The following is a 27001-nucleotide window of genomic DNA, read 5'->3' as shown; positions in this document are numbered from 1 at the left end:
GATCGACTTCTTTTTTTTTTTACATATTCAAACTTCTCATTTTGTCACACAGGTGTCTACTCTTTCGGCCTCTTTACCACCACCATCTTTGCTAACGCTGGTCAGGTGGTGACAGGAAACCAGACGCCTCATTTCCTGTCTGCCTGCAAGCCGAACTACACAGCTCTGGGGTGCCAGTCTCCACTGCATTACATCACTGAGCGCCGAGCCTGCACAGGAAACCCATACGTGGTGGCGTCCGCCCGCAAATCCTTCCCCTCCAAAGACGCAGCTCTCAGCTTTTATTCAGCCATCTACACAGTGGTGAGAAACCATCTTGAGGCCAGTGGAGAAGGTGCACCGGTTGAGATAGAAATGCTCTGTCAACATGTAATCATTCTCAATGATTTATCTGTTATAGGTCCGGGTCCGCATAAACAATCTTTCAAGGCATGTACACATTAAATACGAACAGTGACACAAGATTACACATGACACTTTACTCTCTAGGATCATATCCTCCAATTTGGTGATCAAATGATAACTGGACAGCCTTATAAATCAAAAATGAGAGAATTCCACGTTTTGACTCTTCATGATAGCTTACACATCGGCTTTGAAATTACTTTTGTGTGTATGTGTGATCATCATAAACTCATGTAAACACAAATTACCTCTGCATGTTCTTTGGATAGACAGGTCAACGTGTGCGCGTGAGGCTTCTCAGAGAAGAAATCATCTTAATACTCTATCATCTTAATATTCTTGTTGAACCATTTACTGTAGTCGACGGATAAATGTTTTTGAACACCATTGTTGTCTTTTCCATTGAAGTGCCATGTTTCTGTAATTATGTAGTAGCAGCAAACCAATCACAGCAATGTTTTATGACTTTGTCTCATGTGCCTCTTTTTGTGCTCGAAAACCAGTGCAGAGTGCGACCTCTTGTGGCTGTTTGGTGGATCTCAGCAGGCCGACTGAAGACCTGTGGATTCAACCCCTGGTTTTGACATTTCTTAAGTCAGTTCTATTTTTCTGTCTTCTGCAGATGTATGTGACGCTGGTGTTCCGGACCAAAGGGACCCGTCTGACCAAGCCCACCCTTTGCCTGGTGCTGCTCTCTCTGGCCGTGCTGGTGGGGGTGGTGAGGGTGACCGAACACAGAAACCACTGGAACGATGTCCTGGCCGGCTTTGTCACTGGAGGGGCCATCGCTGCCTTCCTGGTGAGAGGAGACTGGAGGGAGGTGCTAGAGGGATGGTGAATGGTGATGAAAGGCGGATGGATGAAGGGGTGTATACAATTTCATGGATCAAATCATATGGAGGAAGGGGAGGAGGAGGAGATAGAAGTACATGGTTGGACAAGGACAGAGAGACAATGGGGAAAAGGAGAGAAGAAGAAGAGAGAAAAATGCAAAAGGATTGTCTCATGTAGTTTAAGATCTTTTGGCCAAAGTTAATTTTCCTGAAAAACTTCTTGGAGCGGTGCTAACGCCAAAGATCAAAGGGCTGCTTGTGGCTCATCCCGAAGACTAAATCTTTATTTCAGTGCAATCCTCCCACAATTCCTTCTTTCTATCACTTCCTCTTATCTCTGCCTCTGCCTGTCGTTCTGTGAATGCCCTCTTCTGAATCTGTTTCCATGCACACTGCGAGCGTGTCAGACATGAAATCATAATCGTTCGTTTCTGTAGAGCAGTGGACCTAAATCGTTTCCCCCATTTTATTCAACCCCCGTTGCTATATGCTCTCCATCAGGTGTCATGTGTGATCAACAATTTCCAGCCAACCCAGATGGCGGGGCAGACTCCTCCACCTCCACAGCGCCCAGAGCCCTCTGTCGGGCTCCCCCTCCTCAGCCTGCCCCGTGTGGAGAGTCCACTCGAAAAGTTAAGTGGCCTCCAGGTAAGGGGAGGGGAACAGAACAGTGACAAGATCATTAAAATAAATCAAAAGATGCTGTCTATATATTTGTTTAATTGAGGGGGTTTTGAAAGAAAAATACTTGTATTTAAATGTTTATGGAGATGTATTTGACTGTTTGACTTCCCAAGTGTTTTCAAATGTTTTCTACTCTTTCCCTCCCTCCCTCTTTATGTCGCCTTAAACTTCCGTCTCTCCTCTTCGCTCCTGTCAGGCTCCAGGGCTACCGTATTCTGAGATCACATGACCATCAGCCAATCCCGTCCCCCGCCCCTCCCGATGTGCTCCTCCCCTCGCGGCGTTGCCTCACCAGCGCAGTGTAGACCTGCCCTATGAATGCCCCCCGCCCTGCCCCGCCCACCCCAAAGGAAGACATCATCCTCTCCGTCGAGTCAAATCAACCCAGGTGTGAAGGTGGTCCGCACACGGCGAGCCCGGTGGATACCTGCAACTGTGAGGACCGCTACGAGAGGGAGACCTGTCCTTCTGTCCACTCTGTCATCTGAGGGGGCCTCCCCTTTTCTTTCGGCTGTGAAAGACCCTATAAAAGTCTTGCCAAAGCCAGAGGTGTCGAAGCAATACTGTGCCCTACGCCCTTGTCCCATGTTTCCACAAAGACTCAACAGTGACTTTGACTGTTGGCTAACGGTGACTTGATGAAACACTTGATCAAAACTTCTTTTTTTTAATCAGCAGAGCTGAGGATTTGGGGATGGAAGAAAATCCCAATCACAAATGGATCGTCCTAAAAAAGACCGTATTCTAACACTCAGGACAATAAAAGGGGGAAAAAATGAAAACACAAGACAGGATTTGGAGGGAAAGATACACCTCTATCAAATGAAAAAGCAGGCTCCGTCGTCATTTGTCTGTCATAAAGGACTAAAAGAGCCTCTGTCAAAGAGGAAAGAACTTTTTGCAATCATAGCACAGATGAACCAATTTAGCGTTCAGTAAACTGTGTTGTATCTTACTTGTCTAGGGAAGCTGTTGGTTTGACCTCTTTCTGTATTGTGTGAATTGATAGAAGGGAGATTTACACACACCAGAGCTGTGTTTGTAATACGACATTCAGTTAATTCATCCCAGTAGAGAACTGAACTGGATTTCCAACAACTTTTCCAAACATTTTTTCTAGCTACTTACTATTCAGGCGTGTGTGTGTGTGTGTGTGTGTGTGTGTGTGTGTGTGTGTGTGTGTGTGTGTGTTATAAATATCTGTAAGTTCTATGTCCATGCTGTGAAATATTTAGAAAGTTTTATTTTTTAATTACTACCTGTTCTCATGGAATTTGTGTCAGTGTTAGTTTTCACTCTGAAGAAGGAAAATTGCTTTCCAACTTTTTACTTAATTTGGTAATACTGAAATGAATTAAGTTTGCTCAACTTTAAGTTAACAATTGAGTAAACTTGTTAACTTTAAGTTAATTAATTAATCAATTAATTAAAACTTAATTAATTTGTGTATTTCCAATTGAAGTATTTTCTTTTAAATTGACGCAATTTTCACTTTTCAGTGCCTAAAATTTCACATTCTCCCGTATTCCCTTACACCCTGTCATGCTCCCTCTTCTTTTTTCTTATCATCCATATTCCCTCTATATAAATACAGGACACCAGAATGATGTGACTTACATTTATATCTCACGCAGATGTTGTTTCCAAAATAAATGTGTTATGTAAGATGGTAATCACATCAGTTGGCTGCATCTGTCCTGGCCAGTTTGTCTTTGATTTCCTCACGCTGACTATAAATCCAGTGGCACAGACCAGTGTGTGATGGAGAGGTGAGATCTGTGACTTTTGTATAGTTTTGTACAGTAAATAGGTTTCTTTACACAGTATATACCACATTCTCATTATGTTTAAATTGTGTGAACAGTTGTGTGAAGCTGCCTGGAGCTGTCTTGTGGGAACATGAGTAGTTGCCTGATCTAAAGCAGGAATGTAGCGAAGAGGAGAAGTGTGTGAAACCTTTACAACATGCAGCTGGTGTGTGTGGTGGCTCTGCTTTGGTTCTGCTCAGTTCAAAACGACACTACAGATAGGTTATACTAATAGGAGAGTACACAGTGGGTTATATAAAGAAGACATTGCCATGGTTTTATTAAGTGTGTGTGTGTGTGTGTGCGTGCGTGCGTGTGTGTGCGTGCGTGCGTGTGTGTGTGTGTGTGTGAGAGAGTGTGTGTGCTTATTGGGATCGGTGTGTATGTTTATGATGAACACATATACGGCAGCGTAACTGTTAATCTGGCAATCGGTTTTCTGCTGCTATAATTACACACTTGTGTTTGTGTGTAGCTGCAGGCCTTCACAGGACCCCTGCCGAGGCGTCCCAACAATGCCTGTTATTGCAGAACCTGCTCATTATAGCTTGGAGATTACCTACATTTAAACTTTTCATTCTGAATCTTTTTGTAAACCCACCGAAGGGACAAGAGAACAACACAAGTGTCCGAATGATATTGTTTTCATGTTAAAATGTCTTTGTTTTGTATTTATTTTCCAAAATAAACTGCAGTTAACACACACTGCTGCCTGAATCACGTACATTTTTTTTTATTCTTATTTTTTTTTTGCTCCCAAACCTTGGTACGTATCGGACCGTGGTTGGCTAGCTGTGTTCTAGTTCTCACATTTGAACAAGCGCAGTGCTAGACATTTCTCCCATGAGAGGTGGCTTGAATATGTGTTTATGTGAACTATATCAAGTCTCCTCCCTCTCTACGAAAGCCAGCTCCACCTTTGAGTGTCACCATCGGGAGCATCTATAAACCCTTTTGATTTCTCACGTGGTCAGACAACAATGTCCAAACTAGTTCAGGTTGGGCGTCACCTGGCCCTTATACCTGCACCATCTCATGCTGTTATTACAAATCACTGTAGAACTTCATGTGAAACTAACTAAGAGACGATTGTGGGGATATCCACGTCCTGTGAATCACTAATAACATTAATAATGGCTTTGTTCTGCCATGACAATATGAAGGTGAGCCAACACAATACCAGGGCCCTGAAACTGAAGAAGCTAAATAGAAATCAGTACAATTTCAGTATTTACACCTGCGCTTTTACTGTTACATGTTAAAATGGGCTGGAGGATTTTGTAACCTGGTGCAGGTCAAACCACCGGCAGCTCTATAAGACTAAGGAGATGGTGGTGGACTTTCCTCTGGAACCGGTCTCCATCGATGGCGTGAATGTGGAGCTGGTCAGGATATAGATAAATACCTGGGGCTGCAACTGGACAAGAGACTTGACTGGTCTGCCGACACTGACGCCGCACAGGCTGTCTTTACTTCCTGCAGTACTCACGGTTACGTTCTACTGTACCAGCCTGTTGTCACCAGCGTCCTCTTTCTACCCGGCGGTGTGCTGGAGGGGCAGCATTAAGAAGAGGGAGCGCTGTGCAGCTGGACAGGCCGGTGACGGAAGACGGCTCTGTGCTTGGCGTGGTGCTGGACTCACTCGGGACAGTAGAAGGGCGTAGGTCGCTAAACATGGACAACACCCACCACCCACTGCACAGCACCTTCACAAGGCAGAGCAGTACGTTCAGTAGCAGACTACTGTCTCAGTCCTGCTCCACTGACAGACGGAGGAGAACGTTTGTCCCCCCGGGCCATGGGACTGTTCAACGCCTCATAGCAGAGGCGAGGTGATGGTGACCGAACACTCACCTCCATTGTGGTCAGTCAGTTACTTACTCTTGTCAGTCCCTTTTGCACAACTACAGTTTGCTTTTACATATTTCCCTGTTTATATTTTAGAGTTTATACATATGTATTTTTATGTTTAGAGTTTATACATGTGTATTTTTATGTTTATATATGTGTGCTGCTTTTCATTGTAACTGTCATTTAGGTATCTATCTATCTATCTATCTATCTATCTATCTATTTATCTATCTATCTATCTATCTATCAAGAAAAGGCCAATCCACAGTTGTTTTATCCTAGCAGGTTACTATTTTATGTAGAACTAAAGAGAACTATACACAAAAAGTAAGAGAAAAAAAGAGAAAACTAAGTTTGTGCAGCTGTGAGAAGCTCCACAATTTTTTTTTGCACACAACATCATGGGAGGATAGTGTCCCTCAATAGCTGACTTCAAAATCAAGTCGACATTTTGTGTATCGTTAATTTTGTCACATTGACAATGTAAACACACTAGAATGGTTGTGTTGCACGAAAACCGGGACACAGTGACGCTAAAGTACCACCCCTCAATGGTCAGCTGGGAAATAGCAATACAAGTGTGGCAGTAAAATGTAGTATATATAATTTGTATGTACAAATTGCTCTGACTCAGTCTAAAATTAGGGGACAGGACTGATTTATTCCTTGAAAAACTGCAGATACCAACCAGGAGGAACAAATGGTCTGAAGCAACTGTGGCCACAGGGTGGCAGTGTTCACCGTGCCCCACTGAGGAAGTGGCAGGCCGAGAGAGAAGCTTTGAAAATTCAGGTTTAATGTTTGTGAAATCAAATGGCACATTAGGAATGTAAAAATATGCTTGTCCAGAAAAGAGCATTTCAAAAAAATGTTTTTCACTCGAGACCTCCGCTGGCCCACATTAGGCATTAGTCATCAAGCTAATAAATGTAATGTAATGGCACAACTACTTTGAAAAGCAGACACAGGCATTTTCTCTTTCTTTCTCTCCCAATTGCCCCAGTCCCCCCTCTTTGTGTTCCTTTGAGTTTGTGTTTGTCGGTCTTGTTAACGACAAGACACACACACACACAGAGAACTCTCTGCACTCTCGACAACATTATCTTTTCCGGAAATTGCTTCTCAAGCACAGCCGGAGCCCCATTAGAAAAGAAGAGCTCTATGCTGTAACCTTTTTAAAAAGCCATTAGTGATGCACCTGCTTCTCTCTCCCTCTCTCTCTTTCTGTGTGTGTGTGTGTGTATGTGTGTGTGTGTGTTCCTATTTGTGTGTCCTATTTGTCTCTCTTGTTAATACTGACACACACACACACACACACACACACACGATTTCTCTGATTGCCATGCTTCCTCCGATTCCCAATCCTACACACTGACTACTGAGCACCATAAGCATCCTTCCACTCCAATTAGAGTATGAATCACTGACATTTTAAAGTTCTGTCTCAGAGTGCAAACGCACTCAATTTAATTATTTTGTGTGTGTTGTTCTTGTGGCGTGTGACATGTGAAATCAGAGGTTTCGGACACGAGTGATTCTCTGTCAAAGTCACACACTGGTTAAACAATATATTTAAGGAAATGTGATGTTGTCACGTTAGTAAACGGACCAGGTTTAATGAGCAACTCATTCTGATGAGTCACACTGTGTTTGAGCACAAGGTACAAATGAGTTTTTAATGATAGACGGTTGGCGCTCTTGTAGTGATGTAATGTTTTTGGAGAAGTGATTTGTATTTGCTTAGGCCGACTCCACATTGACATCAATTAGCCTACTCTAGACCCAAATGAATAATGCTCATGGCATAAACATGTACACAAGCACTTCTTTCAGGAAGAAAACATTTATACATTCAGAACATATCAAACATAACAGCAAAGTTTTTTTTACAGGTCTTGGGCAGTACCGCATATGCAAAAATGTTTTATAAAGACTGTTAAACCTGATAAATGACCTCAAGACACTTACGCAATCAGCCTCGGTTGAGTATAAAAACTACAAGTCTGAAAATGAATTAGAAAGTGATATTATCAGACATCTGTGGCTCATCATCTCTAAATGATGCATGAGGAAATATTAGCATCCACCAGCACACTCAAATGAACTGTCCATGTTGCATTGTGGGTTATGTAGTGGGGCAGGTCTTGACAAGGATAAAGAATGTGTGCAATAAAATAAGACACAATCTCTGATTCTGCAGCATTGATTTAGGCTTTTTTTTTTTAAATGTCCAAGTCTGACAATGTTATTATTAGAGTACAATTTATATATGTTAGAGGATGATATATGAATGACGTGTGTGTGTGTGTGTGTGTGTGTGTGTGTTTGCCTATGACTTCCTGTGAACTTTGCTCCCTGACTCGGTGTCTGTCTATCTGGTGTAATGCTCCTGATCCAGAAGCCACACACTGTCTGTGGCTCCACCAGTGTGTGTGTGTGTGTGTGTGTGTGGGAGAGAGAGAGAGAGAGAGAGAGAGAGAGAGGGAGAGGGAGAGAGGGAGAGAAGGATGTGAGCTGTGAGAGATAAAAAGTACGAGGATGAGTGTAGTTTATTACATCCCAAAACAAACCAGCAGCCCCTGGGTAATAAAAATGTACTATCTGTCATAAGAAATTACAAATATTGGTCTTTGCCTTGCTGCAGTCTCCTGATTATGCTCAATGGTCTGCCTCTGACAATTATGAAGCCATTAACACTGGGTGTATGTGTGTGTGTGCACACGAGAAAGAGAAAGAGAGAGAGAGAGAGAGAGAGAGAGAGAGGGAGAGACTCTATGGCTGCTCATTTATTTCATGAAATATGCTATCAGGTTTTATTTTTATGGCCTTGAAGACTCCAGTGCCTTACAGCACCAGCCTTGTGGGCTTTCAAACATCCAATTTACATGTTTGCTGTGTGTCTGTTTCTAAGTGCTGCACAAAGGCTGTGTCTGCTGTTCTGTTTCTAACGTGTTGGATATAAATAAAGACAGTAAAGAGAGGGGGGGATGAAGATAAGTTAGTGTATAGCAAAGGATGTTGTCAAAAGCCAGTTTAGCATTTGTGTTGATTGCTGAGCATCTAGCACTGACACTGACACACACACACACACACACACACACACATTTTAGGTTTACAGGGGCAGCTCCTTTACAAGCCACCAGATGAGGAGGGGATTATAAAAGGCCTTGCCCCCATCCCATCCAGCATGTCTGCGAAGGAAGACCATCAACCGTATACAGAGGTCCCAGGAGACTGGATTAGGAGTAGGAACACACATGAACACCCACCCACACACACACACACACACACACACACACACACACACACACACACACACACACACATTCTCTCTCTCTCTCTGTAGAAACCCTGCAGGGAACACAATTCAAAACAGACAATCTGACCATGTGATTACAGACCATTATGATTTCAGCACCAATGACTGACATAGCAGTGGCTTTTGTCCAACACAACGCTCCTCTCCTTCTGCATTTTACACTTAATGTGTCTTAACCATCTTCATTTCATATCTCTATTAATACATAAATATCACAAACACTATTACGTGTGAAATGCAAGACGTTCGAATGCAACAGCCCAGCAGTGAATCCTCGAAGTTGGGTTGCAAGACGCACTATGAGTGTATTATATCTATTATACTGTACTCCCATTGTTGTGTCCACTTCCCAGACAAAATATTAGAAATATTGTTTTCCACTGTATACTGTTGTGTCATGTTTTAATATAGCTTCACACAGTTTTTTTCGCTATTTTGTGCGGAAACATCTAAATCACCCATATGGTGAAAACAACAAACCAAAAGCACCACAAACCTCGAATACTAAAATGACCGCGGAGTTGAAGCAATATTTTATAAGCCCGTGTGAGCTTTGAAAAGGCAGCAGGCTGAGGTTATTTATTGCATGGCTGTTGCACCAGATTGCATTGCATTTTACAGGTCTGTCCGCCCCCATTAAGAATACTGAAAAGTGACTGAAGGAGTCAGATACAGCGCAGAGGTAGAGGCTATTACAAATGCACAATAATATATACTCTCCGACGTTCTCTGTAATGATCACACATTGGAAAATAAATGTTGAAATTAAATCTCTAACACAACATCCCCAACCAGACACTTTAAACCTGAAGATTTTGTCTCGGGGCCCCACATGACAAGATTTCTCCTGAGCTCATAGTTTACAGCACAAAGCGCTCTATCAGCACTGTGGGTGCAGTGTTATCAGTGAGGCAATTTAACAGTCCTCCGCTCTTGAACACTGTGCTTACTCCAAACCCTGTTGGCCCTTTTCTTTTTTCTTTTCTTTTTTTGGTTAGTTCCTACTAGAGCTCCATCACTGGCACCCTTGAGGTCCTCGGACCCCATATTGGATGACGATATACACTTGCTCTTTGGCGGCAGGCCTGGATGGAGGCATGGACGAGAGAAAGAGAGAGAGGGAGAGAGAGAGAGAGAGAGAGACAGAGAGAGAGAGAGAGAGAGAGAGAGAGAGAGAGGGGATGGGAGGAGGAGGAGAGGAGGAGAAGAGGAGAGGTGAGAGGTTGCAGCTGAGTTGCATGCGTTGTTGATGCTGATGCTGCTGCTGATGCTGATGCTGATGCTACTGCTGATGCTGCTGCTGCTGATGCTGCTGCTGCATCGGCTCCGTCGCTCCATCCCTCCCCGAGTGAGGACGGAGAAAACAAGGAGTGGTTATGTGATTCCTCGCGAGCAGGAGAAGCGCGCAGAGGAGAAAGGAACAGGGAGGGGAGGTGGGGGGCGTTTCCCCGCACAGCGTAGCCTGTTCTCACACCTCAGCATGGATACAGTGTGTGGCATGTGGAGCAGGGCTGCTTCGGGGGAGCTCAGTGCACATATCGGTAAGTTCAACCTTTGACTCGTTGTTATCTGACCATGCGGAAGCGACGTGGGTCCCATCACTCCCCACACTCACATTTTTGTTGTATAGTCCCTGAAGTGAGAGCGAGACAAGACCTGCAGATTCGATCTCAGGGGCTCTCGGGGTTGGTGTCCCGTCGACGCGTCGTGTGTTGGTAAGTGAACAGGTTGGTCCCATCAGCATCACCGCCGGGTGACCAGTGGAGCGGCGTTTGCTCCTGCAGCCTGTTCCTGAAGCAGACCGACACGGTTCGAGTCTCTGTCACCCTGCCCGCGGAGGGGTTTGGGATTCGTCCCCAGTCCGGACCGGGTTCTCCCTGCGGCTGGAAGCGGACGTATGTACCAACAAAGAGAGCTTCATGTCCAAGCCTGTCACGTAGAGGACAGGTGGGGGCTGTCTGCAACTTGACAGGGGCATGTGGTGGCCTGCCTCTCTGGGCTAGTAGGCCAACTACAGCCTATGCATTTTCCCTTTTTTTCAGGGGCCCGGCAAGATTAGGAAAACCAAAGTGGCTCTTGTGAAGTTTGCCACTAAAAGTTTGGCTGAAGCCAGAGGTTGTTGTCTCATTCTGCACTCTGGGCTGAATTTTGAGGCAACAGTCACCACTGGGTCATTCATTTTTCTCTCCTCTGGATAGAGACTATTAGACTCCACGTTGTGGCCAGAATGACTGGAACGATTTGCTGTTGCAGGCACAAGCATAAACATCCTCATAACAGCACCTTTAGTTCCGGGCAATTAAGCAGTAATGTGAAGGAAGCAGCCGCCTCGGAGTCTTGTCTTTTGCCATTTGCTGCTCTGTATCCTATCCAACGTGTGTTCAGGGATTGATAAGTCTGCTGCGTCAAACGTAAATATGAAACACAGAGCGATTTTCTTTCATTAGGCCGACCAGCTGGAGCCGGTTCACTTTCAATCGAGTCAATTCAGGAAATGGATTTTCTTATGAATGCAAACCAGATGTCTTTTTTTGGCATGAAATAAACTTCTAATCCAGTCCATAGGATTATTGGCAATAAAGCTTTGGTCATAAACATGAAGACGTAGGTCAGTTTACACGAACGAAAAAGTAAAACTGTGCTGACCCAAAAAAGAAGCACTGCTGGTCCATACAGTCAAATCTGCAGCCGCAGGCACACCCATGATTGCCATGCTACCATAGCTTAGCTCCCACATGCACAGTTCAAATTAGACAGAGACACTCCAGTGACACTGAGCAGACACCGACTGGTCCTTTGTAGTGGAGAGGGCAGCGGCAGGGTGTATTTTTACACCAGATCTCTGACACCTACGTACATCTCTTCACAGCTCTTGGTAAGAACAGAAGACACGTCCACTTGAGTTGTCATCATCAGCAGCGCCAGACGTGGACAGTCGGGAAGGAGGAAGAGGCAAGAGGTGAGGAGAGAGAGAGAGAGAGACTAGGACTAGAGGAGAATAAAGGTAACGAGGGAGACGAGTGTCAAGATGTTGTTGACGTGATGGCCTCATCTCGTTTTGGCTTTTCAATATTTCAATTGTCAGTACAATGACAACGGGTTAGGGAGGAGACTGCCTGGGGTTGCTGGTGAGGAGAGAGTGTCTGTCAGTGGCAAATGGGAACTTTCCGGGAGTGTCAGGTTTCATGGTGTGCAGCTTTGATAGGTGAAGGGATACAGAAAATGATGTACGGTGTATGTGTGTGTGTGTGTGTGTGTGTGTGTGTGTGTGTGTCTGAAGGGGTAAACAAGCTGATTCGAGGATTAGAGAGTAGGAAAAGCGCGTGGTGGCAAGAGGCTGTGAACACAGGGCGAGAGCAGGGAAAGACAACCGGGGGATTACAATGAGTGGAGGGGAAAGGTTATGGGGGAAAAGTGGAGAAGAAGAGAGACAGTCAAGTCATGTTTGTGGACTAGTGTGAGTTTTCCAGAGGGAGCAGTGTGTGGTGCTGACGCCCCCCCCCCCCCCCCCCCCCCCCCCCTTCACACACACAAGCACACCCCACTTCCCCAATGAATCCCTCTCTCTCGTTCTCTCCTCCTCCTCTGCTCCTGATTGACAAGCACTGTGCCTCTAATTGGCAAGTGTGGATAGGGAAGAGTCAGGCTTATTCTCCATGGGACAGACCAAGGAAAAGATAAAGAGAGAGAGAAAGAGTGTGTGTTGAAGGGGGGGGGGGGTCTTCCAACAGTGAGAAAGAGAAGAGGAGAGGAGACAAGGAGAGAGATGGTGTTCAGGAGTGGGAAACGGAATGAAAGACGGTGGGAGTTGAGGAGGAGGGGATGGAGGTGAGGGCTGAACATCTGTTTGGTAATCAGTCTCTCCCCTCAGTGCAGTATAACACATACTGACACCTATTTGATAATTGGTGAGCCTGCCCTCTCCCTCAGCGCTCGGCTAAATGGTTGTTTGATATTGGGGAGAGCAAAGGGACTAGCTGTTGGCAGGGTAATCAGTTTACTTGGTGCAGCTCAGGTAAAGATGCGTAGCAGGCTGACTGTGTGTGTGTTTGTGTGCATGTGGGTGTGTGTGTGTGTGTGTGTGTGTGTGTGTGTGTGTGTGTTTGTGCGTGTGTGTGCGTGTGTGTGTGTGTGGCTGCTGCGTAAAAGCTTACAATCGGGCTATTAGTCTACAATGTGCTCAAGCTGTGACTCGAAGCGCACATGAAATGTGCATTATAACCCCTGAGCAATGCTGCTGCATTGTTATTCAAGGATAAATATGATCTCTTTTGTCTGTCTTATCCTAGGTGCTGTTTTAAGATTTGCTTCCACACAGACCTCCTCCTTCCACGCCGCAATCTCATTGTGCAGGAGCTGAAGGGATGCACGCAGGACAAGGGAGAATGAGCTCCATGAGCCGAGAGGGCGAGAGCAGGGAATGGAGGGGAGGAGGTGGGCCTCTTTGCTCCGGTCTCGACCACGGGTATTCTTGGGTTGATAATACAGATGTGGATGTTATTGCTTGAGAATACGCGTAGTCGAGTGGAAGCCTTATCATCAGTGGACCAAAAGCAGAGCAGTATTCAGTAGACTACAATGGCAGAGACCAGGCAGACACAGATACATGTTTGGCCAAAATGAGGAGGTGACACAGACATGGGGTGGATTTTAATTAAGCAGCCAAATGTGACGCTTTATGGGAAAGACTTATTTTGTTCGATCAGAAAGCTTTTTTTTTCTCCTCAATTTTATGGAACGTAATCAGGGCCAGCCAGGTGCCCGAATCAAATCCAGCCACTGAAAAGGTTTTTATCATCGTAGGTTTATCCACCATGTCACACTTCACACCTGTGGAGGAAATGAGTTTGTGTCGCTGGCCATATCCGGCGTCTCCTGCAGAGGCGCTGGTGGGGAAGATTTGCACCGTGCCACTAAGCTAAACCCCCCGGGAATTAGTTCAGGGAGCTTAACACAAAAGTCTTCAGACTCAGACATTAATTTCAAACCTTCTTGATTACATACCCTTGTCTGTCAGTCATGCACACACGTGAGCCTATAATCTTATCAGTTGATGAGTGTCTTTCACAGTTCTTCACACTCTGCGACCAACATTTTCCATATGCTGAACAGAAATTGGAAGTTTGCAAAATTGGCAGAGGAAATGACTTTTTTTTTTTTCCGTCCGTAAATTGCTGCGATACTACCATGGCATGGTACGCAATAAACGTGCTTAAACCATCATACCACTGCACTACAGATTGCTCTTGCGCTCCTATTTTTTGACTCCCCAGCTCGTGCTAAAAATATGAGAGTTTGGTGCCTGTAGCAGCAACAGGAGACAGTAACACATGAGGACATGTCAAGGCTTGCACCCGTGGCTGACATTTCAGCATCTCAGCTGACTGGCTGTCATGATGGAGACTCAGAACTGAACACACACACGCACACACACACGCGCACACACGTGAATTTATATAAATTGCATGGAGGTTCAAATGATCTACATGCCAGATGGAAGTGGGGGATTGATGGAGTTCATGAAAACAAGCTTACAGATAGATCCCCATATGTGTGAAAGTGAGGTTCACTGGGTCCATGTGCCAGTGGGGAAATAAGGGACTGATTGATTTTATGGGTAACTATTTTTAGTCAGAATGATGGATGTTTATGTCTTTTATCGATCAAGTCGGGGTGTGGGTTTGAAGAATTCTGGGACGTCAGGCCATGCTGATTAATCAGGCAGCAAAGGCGGTAGAATAAAACATCTTGAGTTACAATTTTGGTACATTAGCATTATTGCTAAGTATTATACATTAGAAAATCAACATTTTAGTGCACATTCAGCAGTATATTAGCATCTGTTTGCAAATGTGCCCATGATAAATTACACTCTTTATTATTCCATGATTCTTACAACTGCGTAAGCAAATCTCTTATTTATTAGCACAGTGTATAATTATTATTTATATGAATTTCACTCTGAGGCCGCGTAAACTTGTTGATTGGGCAAAGCCGTTTATGTGGTTTTGTGTGTATTCTGTGTATTCTGTGCATGCTCGTGTCTGTGTGTGTGTGTGTCTGTGTGCTTCTAAGCAACAAAATGACTATTGTGAGCACAGCTCCAGGTGCCTAGCAACCGAATCGCTCTGTTTCCTTGGCAACAGTTGCCTCGCACTCACTGTGTGGGTGATTGGCAGCCTTGACAACGGAGACGGAGTGACACTTGACCTCGCGTGCTGAATGGGAGCGGAGAAAGAATGAGTGAGAAATAGAAGAGAGGGGGAGGGAGTGGGAGGGGATGTGCAGAGACAGAGGAGAGACTAAGTGATAATCATTCTCCATTGTAATCATCCTCCAGCATGTTTCATAAGGCTTCGTCAATACCTCTCCAGCTGGGGTCCATCATCAAACACAATGCACAGAGCAGTGCGCACATGCACGGACACACTCTTCCTGGGTGGAGAGCCCAGGCAGCACTCCACATCTCATCTATTATCACTCAGCGCTGCCTGGTGCACAGCCTCGCCACACTGTGTCTTTTTTCATTTGTGATCTGCTACATCCTGCGCTCGGTGGGGATAAATGGATACTCGACACCAAAAAAAGTGTCACAGTCACAGATGCGTACAGGAGAGTAGACCAGAGACTGTACCCAGAGACATCTACAGTGTCACCATCTATGACACCTTTAGCGCTGTAATCATTAAACTGTATTTCTGTGGTTCTCTACAAATTCACTAGCTGGAGGCATCCCATTGTGCCAGGATTTAATCAAACCTGGGAAAATGAAACAGCAAATAATATCTCTTATCATTTTATTACTAAGATTGGGTCAAATAAAATCATGTTTTGAAAATTGAGTCTGTTCTTTCACCTGATTCAACCTTTTCTATTAAATCTATACTACACACTTCTTGTTCCAGAACTTAAGACTTGTAAATCATCTGTAAATATCAGTGTACTACCTTTTTTTTTTTTATTCAATTGCAGTTTCTTTGACAGGTCATTTAAATCCCAACTGTAATATCCATACTCAGCGGTTGCCCCTTGTTGCCCATTTGTCATCAGCTGGTGGTGCTCAGCGCTTTACAGGACGTTTATGTCACAGAAAATATAGTCATCACCTCTGGCTTCCTTTTCCCACACTGAATAAAGAAAAAAAAACCACAAGTACTAATAAATTTAGCGAGGCCAAATCAAGGACAGATGACCATGAAATAACTTGCTCATTGCTTAAGGTGCAGCTGGAGTTCTTTGTGGTAAAAAATTAAACCATCTACCCTACAATTCTACAAAGTACATTCACTTCATTAAACAATCAAATGAAACCCAACCAACACTTAATGGTTTCAAGTCTTACTGCTACTTTATTTCCAATATCACACTTATCAAATTCATTACATTTAAAAAATACATCTTTCTCCTTTTTGGCCTTTGCATAGGAAATAAAACATAGCTTGATTTTGGGATTAGATTACGCACAATAACAAAGATATCTTGTAGAGTTTAAAAATGTCTTTCTTTGTACATTTAGGATGAAACAATACATTCACCTGGAAATCTAAATTGAATAAGAACAATTTAAAACAGCTTCGCTACACTGAATGAATGAATGAATTTAGCAGCTATGCATAAGTCGTACACGTTTCTGTTCCTCTCTGCAGTGGAATGAGCCAACGCTGTGACACAGCCGTCTTCTTCACAAGGACGAGATCTGTTATGTCTGTGAACAGAACCTGTGACCTCAGTGCTACCTGAGCGTAATCAACAAGGATCGTACAGTTCCGCAAACTACTTAGTACTTGATCAACAGCTGCATTTAAGTGAGATACTAAAAACAAAACATTAATTTTGAACTCATCCCAGTGTTGTTGTTGGCCTAATCTGTATTCAGATTAACACCAAGAGGTTCACACTCCCACCTAGACTTTGTTAAACTTGGCAGTGTAGCATACCTGGACATTCCCTCTCTTAACTACGTCCTCTTGATAGTAGCAGACAGTGTCTGGAACTCAAGCTAATGTTCTCATCTTACTCTCACACTAAAAGGTCTCCTGCATAAAATTACATTTGCACAGCAAACAAAAGCTACCAGCTAAAATCTAAATAAAGAGAGGGTCACATTTTCAGTCAACATCAAGCGTCTTCTACACTGCATCAAAAGGGTCTTTGACAAAAGAATTTTTTTTTTAAAATCAGTCAGCCCTGTTCAATGTGTGAGGATGAATTGTTGTACACTGCAAAAAACAAAAAATGTGATAAGGAAAACAAGTGGGGCTGAAACCTTACTCCAGAAAGCAAGAAATTCTAAAGGAACAATATCAAAATAAACGTAAAAGGGAATAATGTTCACACAGTTGTGAATTTCAAGTGGTGACCATACAGAAACAATTAGTTTTCAGAAATATCCTCGGACTGGCCCAGACCCACCAGTCACATCCTCATCCTGTTCCTGAGAGGTGTCCAACTCCACGAGGGCTACTGATTGGCTGCTTCACAGGCATCTATCCAATCACTATATACATCAACTGGCTCTGACAGATCTGAAGAGCAGTGGATTAAGGATAAACAAGATTATGTTGCATAAAAATGAGAGTTCAGATTCATGCAGGATGATATGAACATTGAAAACCAATGACAACAAAAGAAATGACGGTTTCAACTGCCAGGAGAGCTGCAATGTGATGTGATACAGAAGGTGATCAGTAATATCCAGTAATCACATTCTGAATCTATCATTTATCAGAAGTATGATCCAGTCAAGTTCCTTTCCAAGCTAACTTCCATTAAACTAGTAAAATACATTTCTTTAATCTTTATATAGATGCTGAAACTGGTGAGAACCTAATCAATTCAATAAAATCACTATTTGTTAGAATTAAACATACAGTATTTCCAGTGAATCTTAGACAATGAAGGGATAGTGATAGGAGTTGCAGTGGTTCAGTACTAATATAATAGTTTGACAAAATAATCTCAACTATCGGTTCACTTGCTAGATTTTTTTCTGACATTTTTACATCATACAGTGATCAGCAGAGAAGGGAGTTTGTATATAGACATGTATACGTATATAGAGGAACAACCATAACCATTGTCTCTGTTCAATGACGGTAATAGTTATCAGATGTGAATGGTCTCGTTGATCTCTCCTCACAGCCCTTGGGGAAACACCAACAGAGAACCTCAGGAGTAGACAATGTCAGCAGTCTTTGAACACCAGACCAAAACCAAGTCAAACCTTCGACGCAGGAAGTGGTCAAAGTCATCGACCATGAGTCTGCGGTGAGAGAGCACAAGAGGGCCATTCGCATCTGATGCCAAACCCCAAGAGCAGAGTACTGTGACCAAGGAAGGGATTTTACCTTTTGGATGTGGGTAATGAATGAATATTGATTGGAGCGATCACAGACAGAAAAACAGTGTTTGATAAAGTGTTTTGTTTGCATTCTGTCAGCGTGAAACTATATTAAAATATGGTGAAAAAACAGGCAAGACAAATAACTAACATTTTCAAACAGTGCATCAGTGTCTCTTTTTACCAAACGAGTGCTTAAATTGTGTTTAAATGGACAATCTGTGAACTCTGCCCTGAGAATCTGCTGACACCAGACGACCGGTCACCAAACGAGGACAAACACACCGGATCAAATGTTTGTGTACCAGAAAAGCAGTGTGACCACAACAAACGACTGCAGTTCCACTCTTCAGAACACATGATGTCAACTGACCTGCCTCGGTGATACTGATGAAATCACCAATGAAAGCTATGAGATCCTATTGGAAGCTTGTGGGTAAGAGTAAGTGGTCCTCGAGCTGAGGTTAGTTTGTCATACTAACGCTTCGGAGATGGAGAATCATCATGTTTTGGAAATTCTGTCACCACTGTTTAATTGCTGCATGAGAAAGAGGTGGGATGATGAAAGGATACAGGTGATGGGGGTCTGGAACTCCTCCAAACACACCGTGCATGAGATTATCCCAGTGTTTCTGCTTCTCTCCCTGTTGAACAAAGACGGCAACAAGACAGGTTCAGCTCAGACATCAACATGAGAAACTTCAGGAGTTGTGCCGGGACAGGCGTCGTTCGGCTGGTTACATTTTAACATCACACGACTTCTCGTGGTTGCAGAACGGACAGGTGAACTGACTGTCCAGGTCCCCCGTCATCTTCTTCTTAGGAGGCGGCTTCCTCTTGGACTTGCGGCGACCCATTATGCAAACGACACTGACGAGCCTAAATGTGAATGAGACAAAAAAACAAAAAAGTCAAGCAGCTTGGTCAACGACACAACGCGCCACGTTGTGGGCGTCGCCGAAGAGAAGATCCACGCGAGAGCACGCGACTAGAAAACAACTCCGAACAACTGCTTCACCCTAATCTCGACACGTTAGCATGCTAACATTAGCATGTTTGTTGTTGATCGCCAGTGCAACGTCTGTCACCCCACAGTTGAAAGAGAACACAAGTTGAATGGACAACAGTAAGAAGGCGCCTTTGATTGTGCCGTGGCCGGCCGTGGCTATTAGACACATCGTGACTGTAGTCGACTAAAAGTTTAATCTTGTTTACCTTCGGTCGTAGAAAACACACACGTTGCGCTAATGAGAGAGACGGTTTCCGCAAGATCCGGCGCCGGCAGCTGTTCGCGTTAAATGATTGGAGGAGAGCGAAAGGGCTGCCATTGGCCGTCCGACGCGTCAGTTACGTGGGTTGGCAGTGACGACACTGCTTCCGGACCACGCAGCCTCTTGTTCCCGCGTGGTGGCGACAGAAGCTAACAGGTGAGGTGTGCTTGCTGTGTGCAAGTCCTCCGACGCTCCTCCGACGCTCCCCCATTCTCTGGAAATGTTTGGTCGTCGACTCTTGTTATTCAGCGTCGGGTCAGCTGATTTTAAATAGCGTTCGTGTCGTAGTAGGTCTCCTGTCCTCGGTATTTGTTGTTGATATATGACGTTGTCCGTTACAAATCACCACGTCTTCAACCTCCTGTATCATGGCAACATTAGTTCAATCACGTCACGGTCACTGAAATGTAGATTGAGTCATGCCACTTTAGCTTGGTTTATTACTTATAACTAATAGCTACTTTGATGATGCTTGTAATATTCATAGAAGTGTTCTATAAATAATATAATAAATGTTATTTATTTATACTATTACTTCAGATATACGTTTTTGCATTGAGATCACATTCAGTGGTGTCGTTGGACACGCATTACAGTGTTTTTAAAATGCTTTAAATATTTCCAACAGTACTATTAATTACTGATCATTACAAACCCAGATAGAAATAGAATTTGTGATATTGATTGTCATAGTAGACTAGGTTTGTACAGGTGTAGAGAAGATACACCTTTCTACACATATGTGCTGTATACATGAGTGATCTGCTGATCATTTTCTCCATTGAGTTTTAAATGTTTGTATATAAATTGTCAAGGGTTATAAGTCTGACAAAGGGTCAATCTCAAAATGAAGAAGCTTGGGGAATTAATTGATGGATTTCCTAAAGCGCTACTGAACACACAAACAAAACTGATAACCGTATTATTACAATTTTGACTGTCGTGGAAATGCACATAAATCATGTAAGGCAAAACTGCCTTAGCATTTTTCTGATCATGTATCAAAGATAAGTAAATTTGTGTTGTTCTCCATTTGGTTCTTCAACACGATTTTGGCTTGTGGAAGACATGATGTTATGGACCGTGAAGGCGGTTGGCCTCGGGGTGGTGGCCCTCGCTCTGAGTTTGGAGCTGCTCGCCTGGTTCCTCCGCCGCCACAGATCGGGACGAACCCTCAACGAGGTCCTCTTCTTCCCGTCAGAATTGGCCTGTGTGGAGCAGGTCTTCAACACCTCGTCACCTCAGTGAGTGAAACATGACTTAAGCTCTGTAGTATTTCCTCTGCATCACTGCACGGTTTTCTTGTTGTAATGCAAAAATCCCCAGTCCACTTAGTAAGTGTATTTGATCAGTGCATTTATCCTTCATTAATCCCCACTGCTTCTTACTCAGCAGGAGCAATCTGTCCCATACTGAAGTCATTTTTTCCAGATGAAATGAAACGAAACCAAAAACCTGAATCTTGATTGAATGAAAGTATGATCAAGAACACAGTTAGTTTGCTCAGTTAGACATGTCATACATATAGGCAGCATGAAGAATGGTAAGTACAGCCTGTGGACACAATTCTCAAACTATTTTGTTTTTCTTTGTGTTTCCAGCTTCCCTAGTTCCTGTTCCCCTTCATGCCCGTTGCCTCATGGCGTGGAGACCTCTTTCTCCCGTCTTCTCCGCCGCATCCTGTCTGCTACCTCCTCTCTGGACTTGTGTGTATTTTCCTTTTCGAACATGGACCTGCGCAGGGCCGTATTAGCGCTGCAAAGCAAGGGCGTAACCATCCGAGTCCTCACTGACAAGGAATATGCCGCCATCACTGGCTCCCAGATAGGTGTCCTCCGCAAGGCCGGTAAGGGAAACTGATCTGTTTATTCTTTTGAAACTGTGTGATATTTATGTCGTCATGCAACGTGATTCAAAACAGTCGTTGTGACAAACGTCTTTATTACAAGGAATTTCACAAATAAAGGCCCAGGGAGTCATATTTTGCCCCTATAGACATAGAAAAAGCTATGTGGGATTATTATGGACACATACCACTTGAAATGCGGGAAGGATGACTCAGGTCGTTTCTCAACAATAGGTGCTCACTCTGTGTTCTTGGACTGCCAGTGTCACTGTCATTAAGTCTTAGTGGTGAAAAGAGCGATGACAGGAACTGTCTGTGTGTGAATGGAGGTTGCCATCAGAGGCCCTCCCACGAGTCAAAGTAATCGTATTCTGAAAGCACCGAAAGATTTTGTGTCACATGTCTGACTCACACTGCCTCACTGCCTCTTCCTGCCCTCGCTGCATTTCATAAATTACTGTTGGAGTATATATTGTTAAGTAAGAATTAAGTAAGTAAGAAATTGGCAGCCATACAACAAATTTCATTAGCCAAAGTGTTTTCTTGTGTGTGTGTGTGTGTGTGTGTGTGTGTGTGTGTGTGTGTGTGTGTGTGTGTGTGTGTGTGTGTGTGTGTGTGTGTGTGTGTGTGTGTGTGTGTGTGTGTGTGTGTGTGTGTGTGTGTGTGTGTGTGTGTGTGTGTGTGTGTGTGTGTGTGTGTGTGTGTGTGTGTGTGTGTGTGTGTGTGTTCAGTGCAAGTCTCTTTGATACGACAGAACATCAATTCCTCTCTTTATTCTGTATCTTTTGTTTTTATTCATTTTTTTGCAGAAACATTTTTTGATGAAACATCTGCCACTAGAGCACAGTGCTTTGGCTTTTTTAAAGTTTTTGAAGTAAGAGTTTTTTAAGCAACGTCAGGTGGCTGGAACTGCGTTTTGCATTTGCACTAGTGACTGGTAGTGCTTTGTAAATACGATAAAAAATACTGATGTTGTTGGGAATTGCCCTCTCCATATTGAGGCAGATAGTGATTGTCAGAACAGCTTCTGCGGTGTTGAGCTTCAATTCCAGTTCACTGTAGCACGGAAAGAAAGAAATTCCTCCAAAAGCTGCTCAGCTTTGGAAACGTCTTCAGCATGGCAGTTGGCTACTTCCTGGATTGTGTTGTTTGAGTTGTCTGTGGAGAAGTTTCTCTGGTTAAGAATTGAGGAAAAGGTTTTTCCATTTGGCAAAAAATCCGTTTCCTCAGAGTTTCTCAAACCATTAAACAAGGATGTCTGAAATATGGAAATAAATTTGCAACCTGATACCCATTTTGTGATCCCTGATCTCCTCCATCTTCTACAGCCTCCTCATGGAAGCATTTTCGTGTCAGGCCTCTCCGCCTTTTAAAAACTCGATGTTTGGATTATATGCATGTCTTCTGCAGTGTTGCATTTCAAAAGCATAGCGTAGATTTAGAATTTATATGTGCTCAGCTAGTGAAGTAGACCTTCATTAAAGTGAGGTTCTGTTTATATATCCTCTCTCTGAAAGACCGCAAATATAACGGGAGATTGAGCATCGCCAATTAAGTGGCCTGTGTCCTGGATGCCCACCTGGTATCTTGACAGATTTTTTAAATCTCAACATATTTCCCAGCAGATGCCTGTTGGCCCGTTTCTCCTCTAGGATCTACCATAAAACAGTTTTGCTGTACACAATGAGCAGGCTGCATCCAGGAGGGTCAAGTGTGAGATCACGTCCCCATCAGAGCTCCGTTGTTTGACTATACCCTGCAGCCCGGATAAATGACCAGGCATTGTTCTGGCCACCTCATATACCTTGATAAGTTAAACATCCACACCTTAGGCATTGAATGCATTTCCAAGTGTGTAATCGCAGTGCTTCTTGAAAATGCTTCATGCCATACCAGAGGAACGGAGAGAAAGTGACTGGCCTGTAGATTGATGATGTACCACTGGACCGAAACATCGTTTATCTTGCGAAACGCCTCCTCGTTGTCTTTCATCCCTGACTGGCTTCACACCGCGCTCCATCAGCGCTCTGATCTGCTCAGGTGTGAAGAGTTTCTCTTAAAAAAAAAAAAAGGCACTGCTCTTCAGTAAGTTTGACAAAAACAAAGGTTGGTTGCCCACCTGCAGTGCTACCTGAGACCGAGGCTTGTTGATCAGGGCAGTAATTGGAGGAAAGGGGGATGCTTGTGTCCTCAGCTCAGCAGATTCCAATAGTACCACAGTTCAACATCATTATCATCATGATCGTCATCAACATTATTGTCATTTTCACATCCATTACTCACCACAGATGCGTCTTCATTCATCTTACCCTCACTACCATCGTCAAGGTTGCTTCCCTGCTTGTTGTCCACAGCTACCTGCACAAGGGCAGCTGTGTGCTCCTCGCTGACATTCTCACTCACATGGCCACTCGCCAAACAGGAAGAGTTGAGTTGAGAAGAGGTTTTGTGATTGGAAAAATATGAGGCCACAAGATTCTTCCTGTGCTCTTGCTCTTTATGCTATAGTTTGCCCAACTTGTGTTTGCTGCAGAGAGAGAAAGACATCAGTAATGATGATGTAATGATGATGTCACATCAGCTCTTGATTTTAAGCTAATTTTTTAAAAAACTGATTTGGACTTTCTTTTTTTCATATTTCACATTTTATTGTTACAGTAATGGAAACAGCAGTAGGGCAGAAACGCTGGCATGACACCACCGCCAGCCAAATAAACTCAGAGCATTGGGGGCTCCATCAAGGGGTTGCTGAGGTAGTGGAATCAACGACAACACAAACAGGCCACAGAGTCCCTGCTGGTGCTCTTTGCTGCATTAGTTGAAAACCCCTCAGCGGTGGTATGTGCTAATCTCTGCTCTGCAGAAGACACAGATGTGGTCTGAGTCTGACTTTTATTTATTTATTTATTTTTATTTTTTTTGCTGCAATCAATACACAAACAACTTGTTGTAAAAAAATATTCAACTACACAACAGATGCGTCTTTCTAATATAGTGGGAGGAACTAAAGAAGTATTTATACCATGTCCCAACATAACATTAATGTTTTCAATGTATATACTTGTTTTATGTGAAAGAGCTACTGCAGCTATTATTTAGTACACAAAATGTTATTGTTGTTGCGCAGGTTTCAGTTCACAGAAATACAAGTAGATGCATGATTTAGGGGGTGTAAGAAGCTGAGAGCAGTGTCAGTCAAAAATGATTTTAATAATAGCTTTCAATTAATCAGAATAAACATACATATCTGTGAGAAATTAGACAAGTGAAATTAATATTAAGGACTAGTTGCACAAACTCCTCAGGTTTTTTTTTCCCCCAGTTTTTCTATTCAAAGGATCTGTTTTCTGCTCCCAGTTGTATAAACAAAGATGTCTTATGATCTGATGGAGATTATGAAAACATTTGGCTGACCTTAAATGTGAAGTGTTTCATTTTGTAATCTTTTGACACAGTGATGCTGCAGCGAGTGCAACAAACTATGTAGTGAGAGTTATTTTTTACGCCTCAGGTCACCGGTATTCTCCATTTAGGAATTCTGTTCGAAATTAAAAGAGCCCCTAAGACTTCAGCAAAGGAATATTCATTCATGATCCTTAAATAAACTTTGAACTCCAAAGTGTACCTTCAAGTATTCTAGTCCATTTAACACAAAGCACCTTTCATAGTACTTAACCTCTACAGATTGTCATTGATATTATTTATGCATTACCCAGAGCTTCATACTGTGGCCATTCTTTCCTCATTCTTCACTCTGTTTTATCCCCACAGGCATCTGTGTGCGGTGTGACACGGCCTCTGTGTACATGCATCACAAGTTTGCAGTGGTGGACAGCCGGCTGCTCATCACTGGCTCCCTCAACTGGACACTGACGGCAGTGCAGAGCAACAAGGAGAACATCCTCATCACTGAGGAGCCGGAGCTGGTGCAACCTTTCATCCAGGAGTTCCACCGATTGTGGGTGGACAATGATCCAGCTCGACACCGCTATAGAGCCAGTGAGCCACGATGACTATTGAGTCAGAGCTAATGAACCTTTGAGATATATGAAACTTGTTACTTTAAGTTTTGGAAGTACAAGATAATAGGAGCTTTAAGGCACCAATATTTAGATAAGGAAACAGGTCTGATTTTGAGAGAGACTGATTTATTAGGCCGCATTTGGATAAGTGTTTTGTTGTTAATTTTACTATATACAAAAACACTGCAGTTTAAGTGCTGTAGTCGTCTGCTATGCACAGACCTAAGACAAGGATAATATCCACTACATAGAGTTGAGCTTGTTTAAAAGAGAAATCCTCTGTTGTTGTCTGTTGACAACATTTCTTATTTTTTTTAAATCCAATTGAATGATTTTGTATACTGTGTTTCAGGTTGACAGTATGTAATAATGGTTGCTTTTTGTTTTAAAGATTTCCACTGCTGACCACATTGATCTGGTTCCTTCCTGGTCATTACTGACCAATAATCAACAATTTACTTTATGATTTCCCTCCTCAGAACTGCGTAGGCTTGTCAGGAGCTTGACTTTTAATACCTCTGTTGAAATCAATCCACATTTCAACTTGTTAACAGTTTAACTCAAGATCACACTGGCTGTAAAAAGAAATCCAGGGTGTGCTGCTGCGGCGTCAGGGACTATATGTGGCCAAACACACAAAAAAAAACACTCATTCCTTCTGCAGTTTTGGCAGATCTGTTGCATCATTGCCCTGCAGCTGCAGTTTCTCTCCTGCTCCAACATGATTCACTCTGTTTCATATCCACAGAAAGGCCTCACAGCACAAATACGTGCTGGTATTCTCAGTGTTTAACAATACCACCCTTTGTGGTTTGCAAATAGAGTTGCGACATGATTAATATGCCTGCGTGCATGACTCTGCATTGCTCACAGTCAGGCTGATGCTTGTCGTAAAAGACCATAACTGTTTTTTTCTAACTCAAGACTTGTAATATTTCAGCAGTTTGCATCTAGAAGGTTAAGTGTACAGAATGGGGAATTTTTGACTCAGCTGCTGTATTTTATCCACGGTATATAAGTGATCAATTTAACTAAGTGGTCATGAGTTTGGATGCGTAAAAATGGTGCGTAAATCCGTCACCATTCAACACAAATTACAGCGAGGCCAACTGAACGACTGAAACTGTCAAGCAGCCAGCGGGATGATATCGGAAATGTAGTTATTTTTAACTTCTAACAAAACTGTGGAACATTTAGTCATGCAGCACATGTCATGGTTGGACCAAATGACTTGTTCTGCAAGGATTAATGCATAAATCAGTTTGTCAATCAACAGAAACTTATTCAGCAACAATTGTGACGATTGATTTTTTTGAAGTCTTTCCAGTTAGGAATCATTAGGCTGTTACTTAACAATCTTTTGGTTGTTGGAGTCTTGAGCAATTTCAATCTAGTCAATTATAATAATCATTTGTTGCAAGCCCCACTTATTTACCTTTGGACATGTACTGTAGTATGCTATTGTACCACGCTCTTAATACTAAAGAGGAATTTGAGGGAAAGAAGGATGAAAAACAACAACATGGGTTGAAACAGAAAACAAAATAATTTGGAAAAAAAATTGTCTGGGAATGACGATTTTATTTTGAAAGTCCACACCGGAAGTGTTGTGTATACACAGC

At 43.2% G+C, this 27001-nt stretch overlaps 3 protein-coding genes across 6 annotated transcripts in view; 2 read left to right on the top strand and 1 right to left on the bottom strand.

Annotated features, from left to right (window-relative positions):
* The window catches only part of LOC118313119 (phospholipid phosphatase-related protein type 5-like), a 34569-nt gene extending 30134 nt beyond the window's left edge, over positions 1 to 4435 (top strand). Inside the window, exons 5-8 of one of the 2 annotated variants that reach the window (XM_035638389.2) lie at positions 53 to 303; positions 1028 to 1204; positions 1740 to 1870; positions 2119 to 4435. In XM_035638389.2, coding sequence (XP_035494282.1) covers positions 53 to 303; positions 1028 to 1204; positions 1740 to 1870; positions 2119 to 2227 — 668 coding nt within the window. In that variant the 3' untranslated portion in view covers positions 2228 to 4435. Of the gene's footprint in view, positions 1 to 52; positions 304 to 1027; positions 1205 to 1739; positions 1887 to 2118 lie in introns of both variants that reach the window. The other variant, XM_035638390.2, reaches the window with a different exon arrangement.
* An 11791-nt stretch (positions 4436 to 16226) lies between these two features.
* LOC118312870 (transcription elongation factor 1 homolog) lies at positions 16227 to 19590 on the bottom strand. Its single transcript, XM_035637901.2, has 4 exons — positions 19456 to 19590; positions 18982 to 19119; positions 18814 to 18884; positions 16227 to 17425 (listed from the first exon to the last, which is right to left on the bottom strand). The coding sequence occupies exons 2-4, from the start codon at positions 19095 to 19097 to the stop codon at positions 17361 to 17363; spliced, it is 252 nt and encodes an 83-aa protein (XP_035493794.1). The 5' UTR covers positions 19098 to 19119; positions 19456 to 19590; the 3' UTR covers positions 16227 to 17360.
* pld6 (phospholipase D family, member 6) lies at positions 19539 to 25787 on the top strand. Of its 3 annotated transcripts, none has more exons than XM_035637897.2 (4): positions 19539 to 19667; positions 20578 to 20755; positions 21113 to 21357; positions 25129 to 25787. In XM_035637897.2, exons 2-4 carry the CDS (start codon positions 20580 to 20582, stop codon positions 25368 to 25370), a joined length of 663 nt encoding a protein of 220 aa, XP_035493790.2. In that variant the 5' UTR covers positions 19539 to 19667; positions 20578 to 20579; the 3' UTR covers positions 25371 to 25787. The 3 variants fall into 3 exon arrangements, with proteins under 3 accessions (XP_035493790.2, XP_035493792.2, XP_035493793.2); XM_035637899.2 differs by having other exon boundaries at positions 19663 to 19766; XM_035637900.2 differs by lacking the exon at positions 19539 to 19667 and adding an exon at positions 19698 to 19816.
* The last annotated feature ends 1214 nt before the right edge of the window (positions 25788 to 27001 follow it).

This window comes from Scophthalmus maximus, chromosome 8 (assembly GCF_022379125.1).
Source record: "Scophthalmus maximus strain ysfricsl-2021 chromosome 8, ASM2237912v1, whole genome shotgun sequence".
Lineage (NCBI taxonomy): Eukaryota > Metazoa > Chordata > Actinopteri > Pleuronectiformes > Scophthalmidae > Scophthalmus > Scophthalmus maximus.
This window is presented reverse-complemented; position numbering and strand designations above follow the sequence as displayed.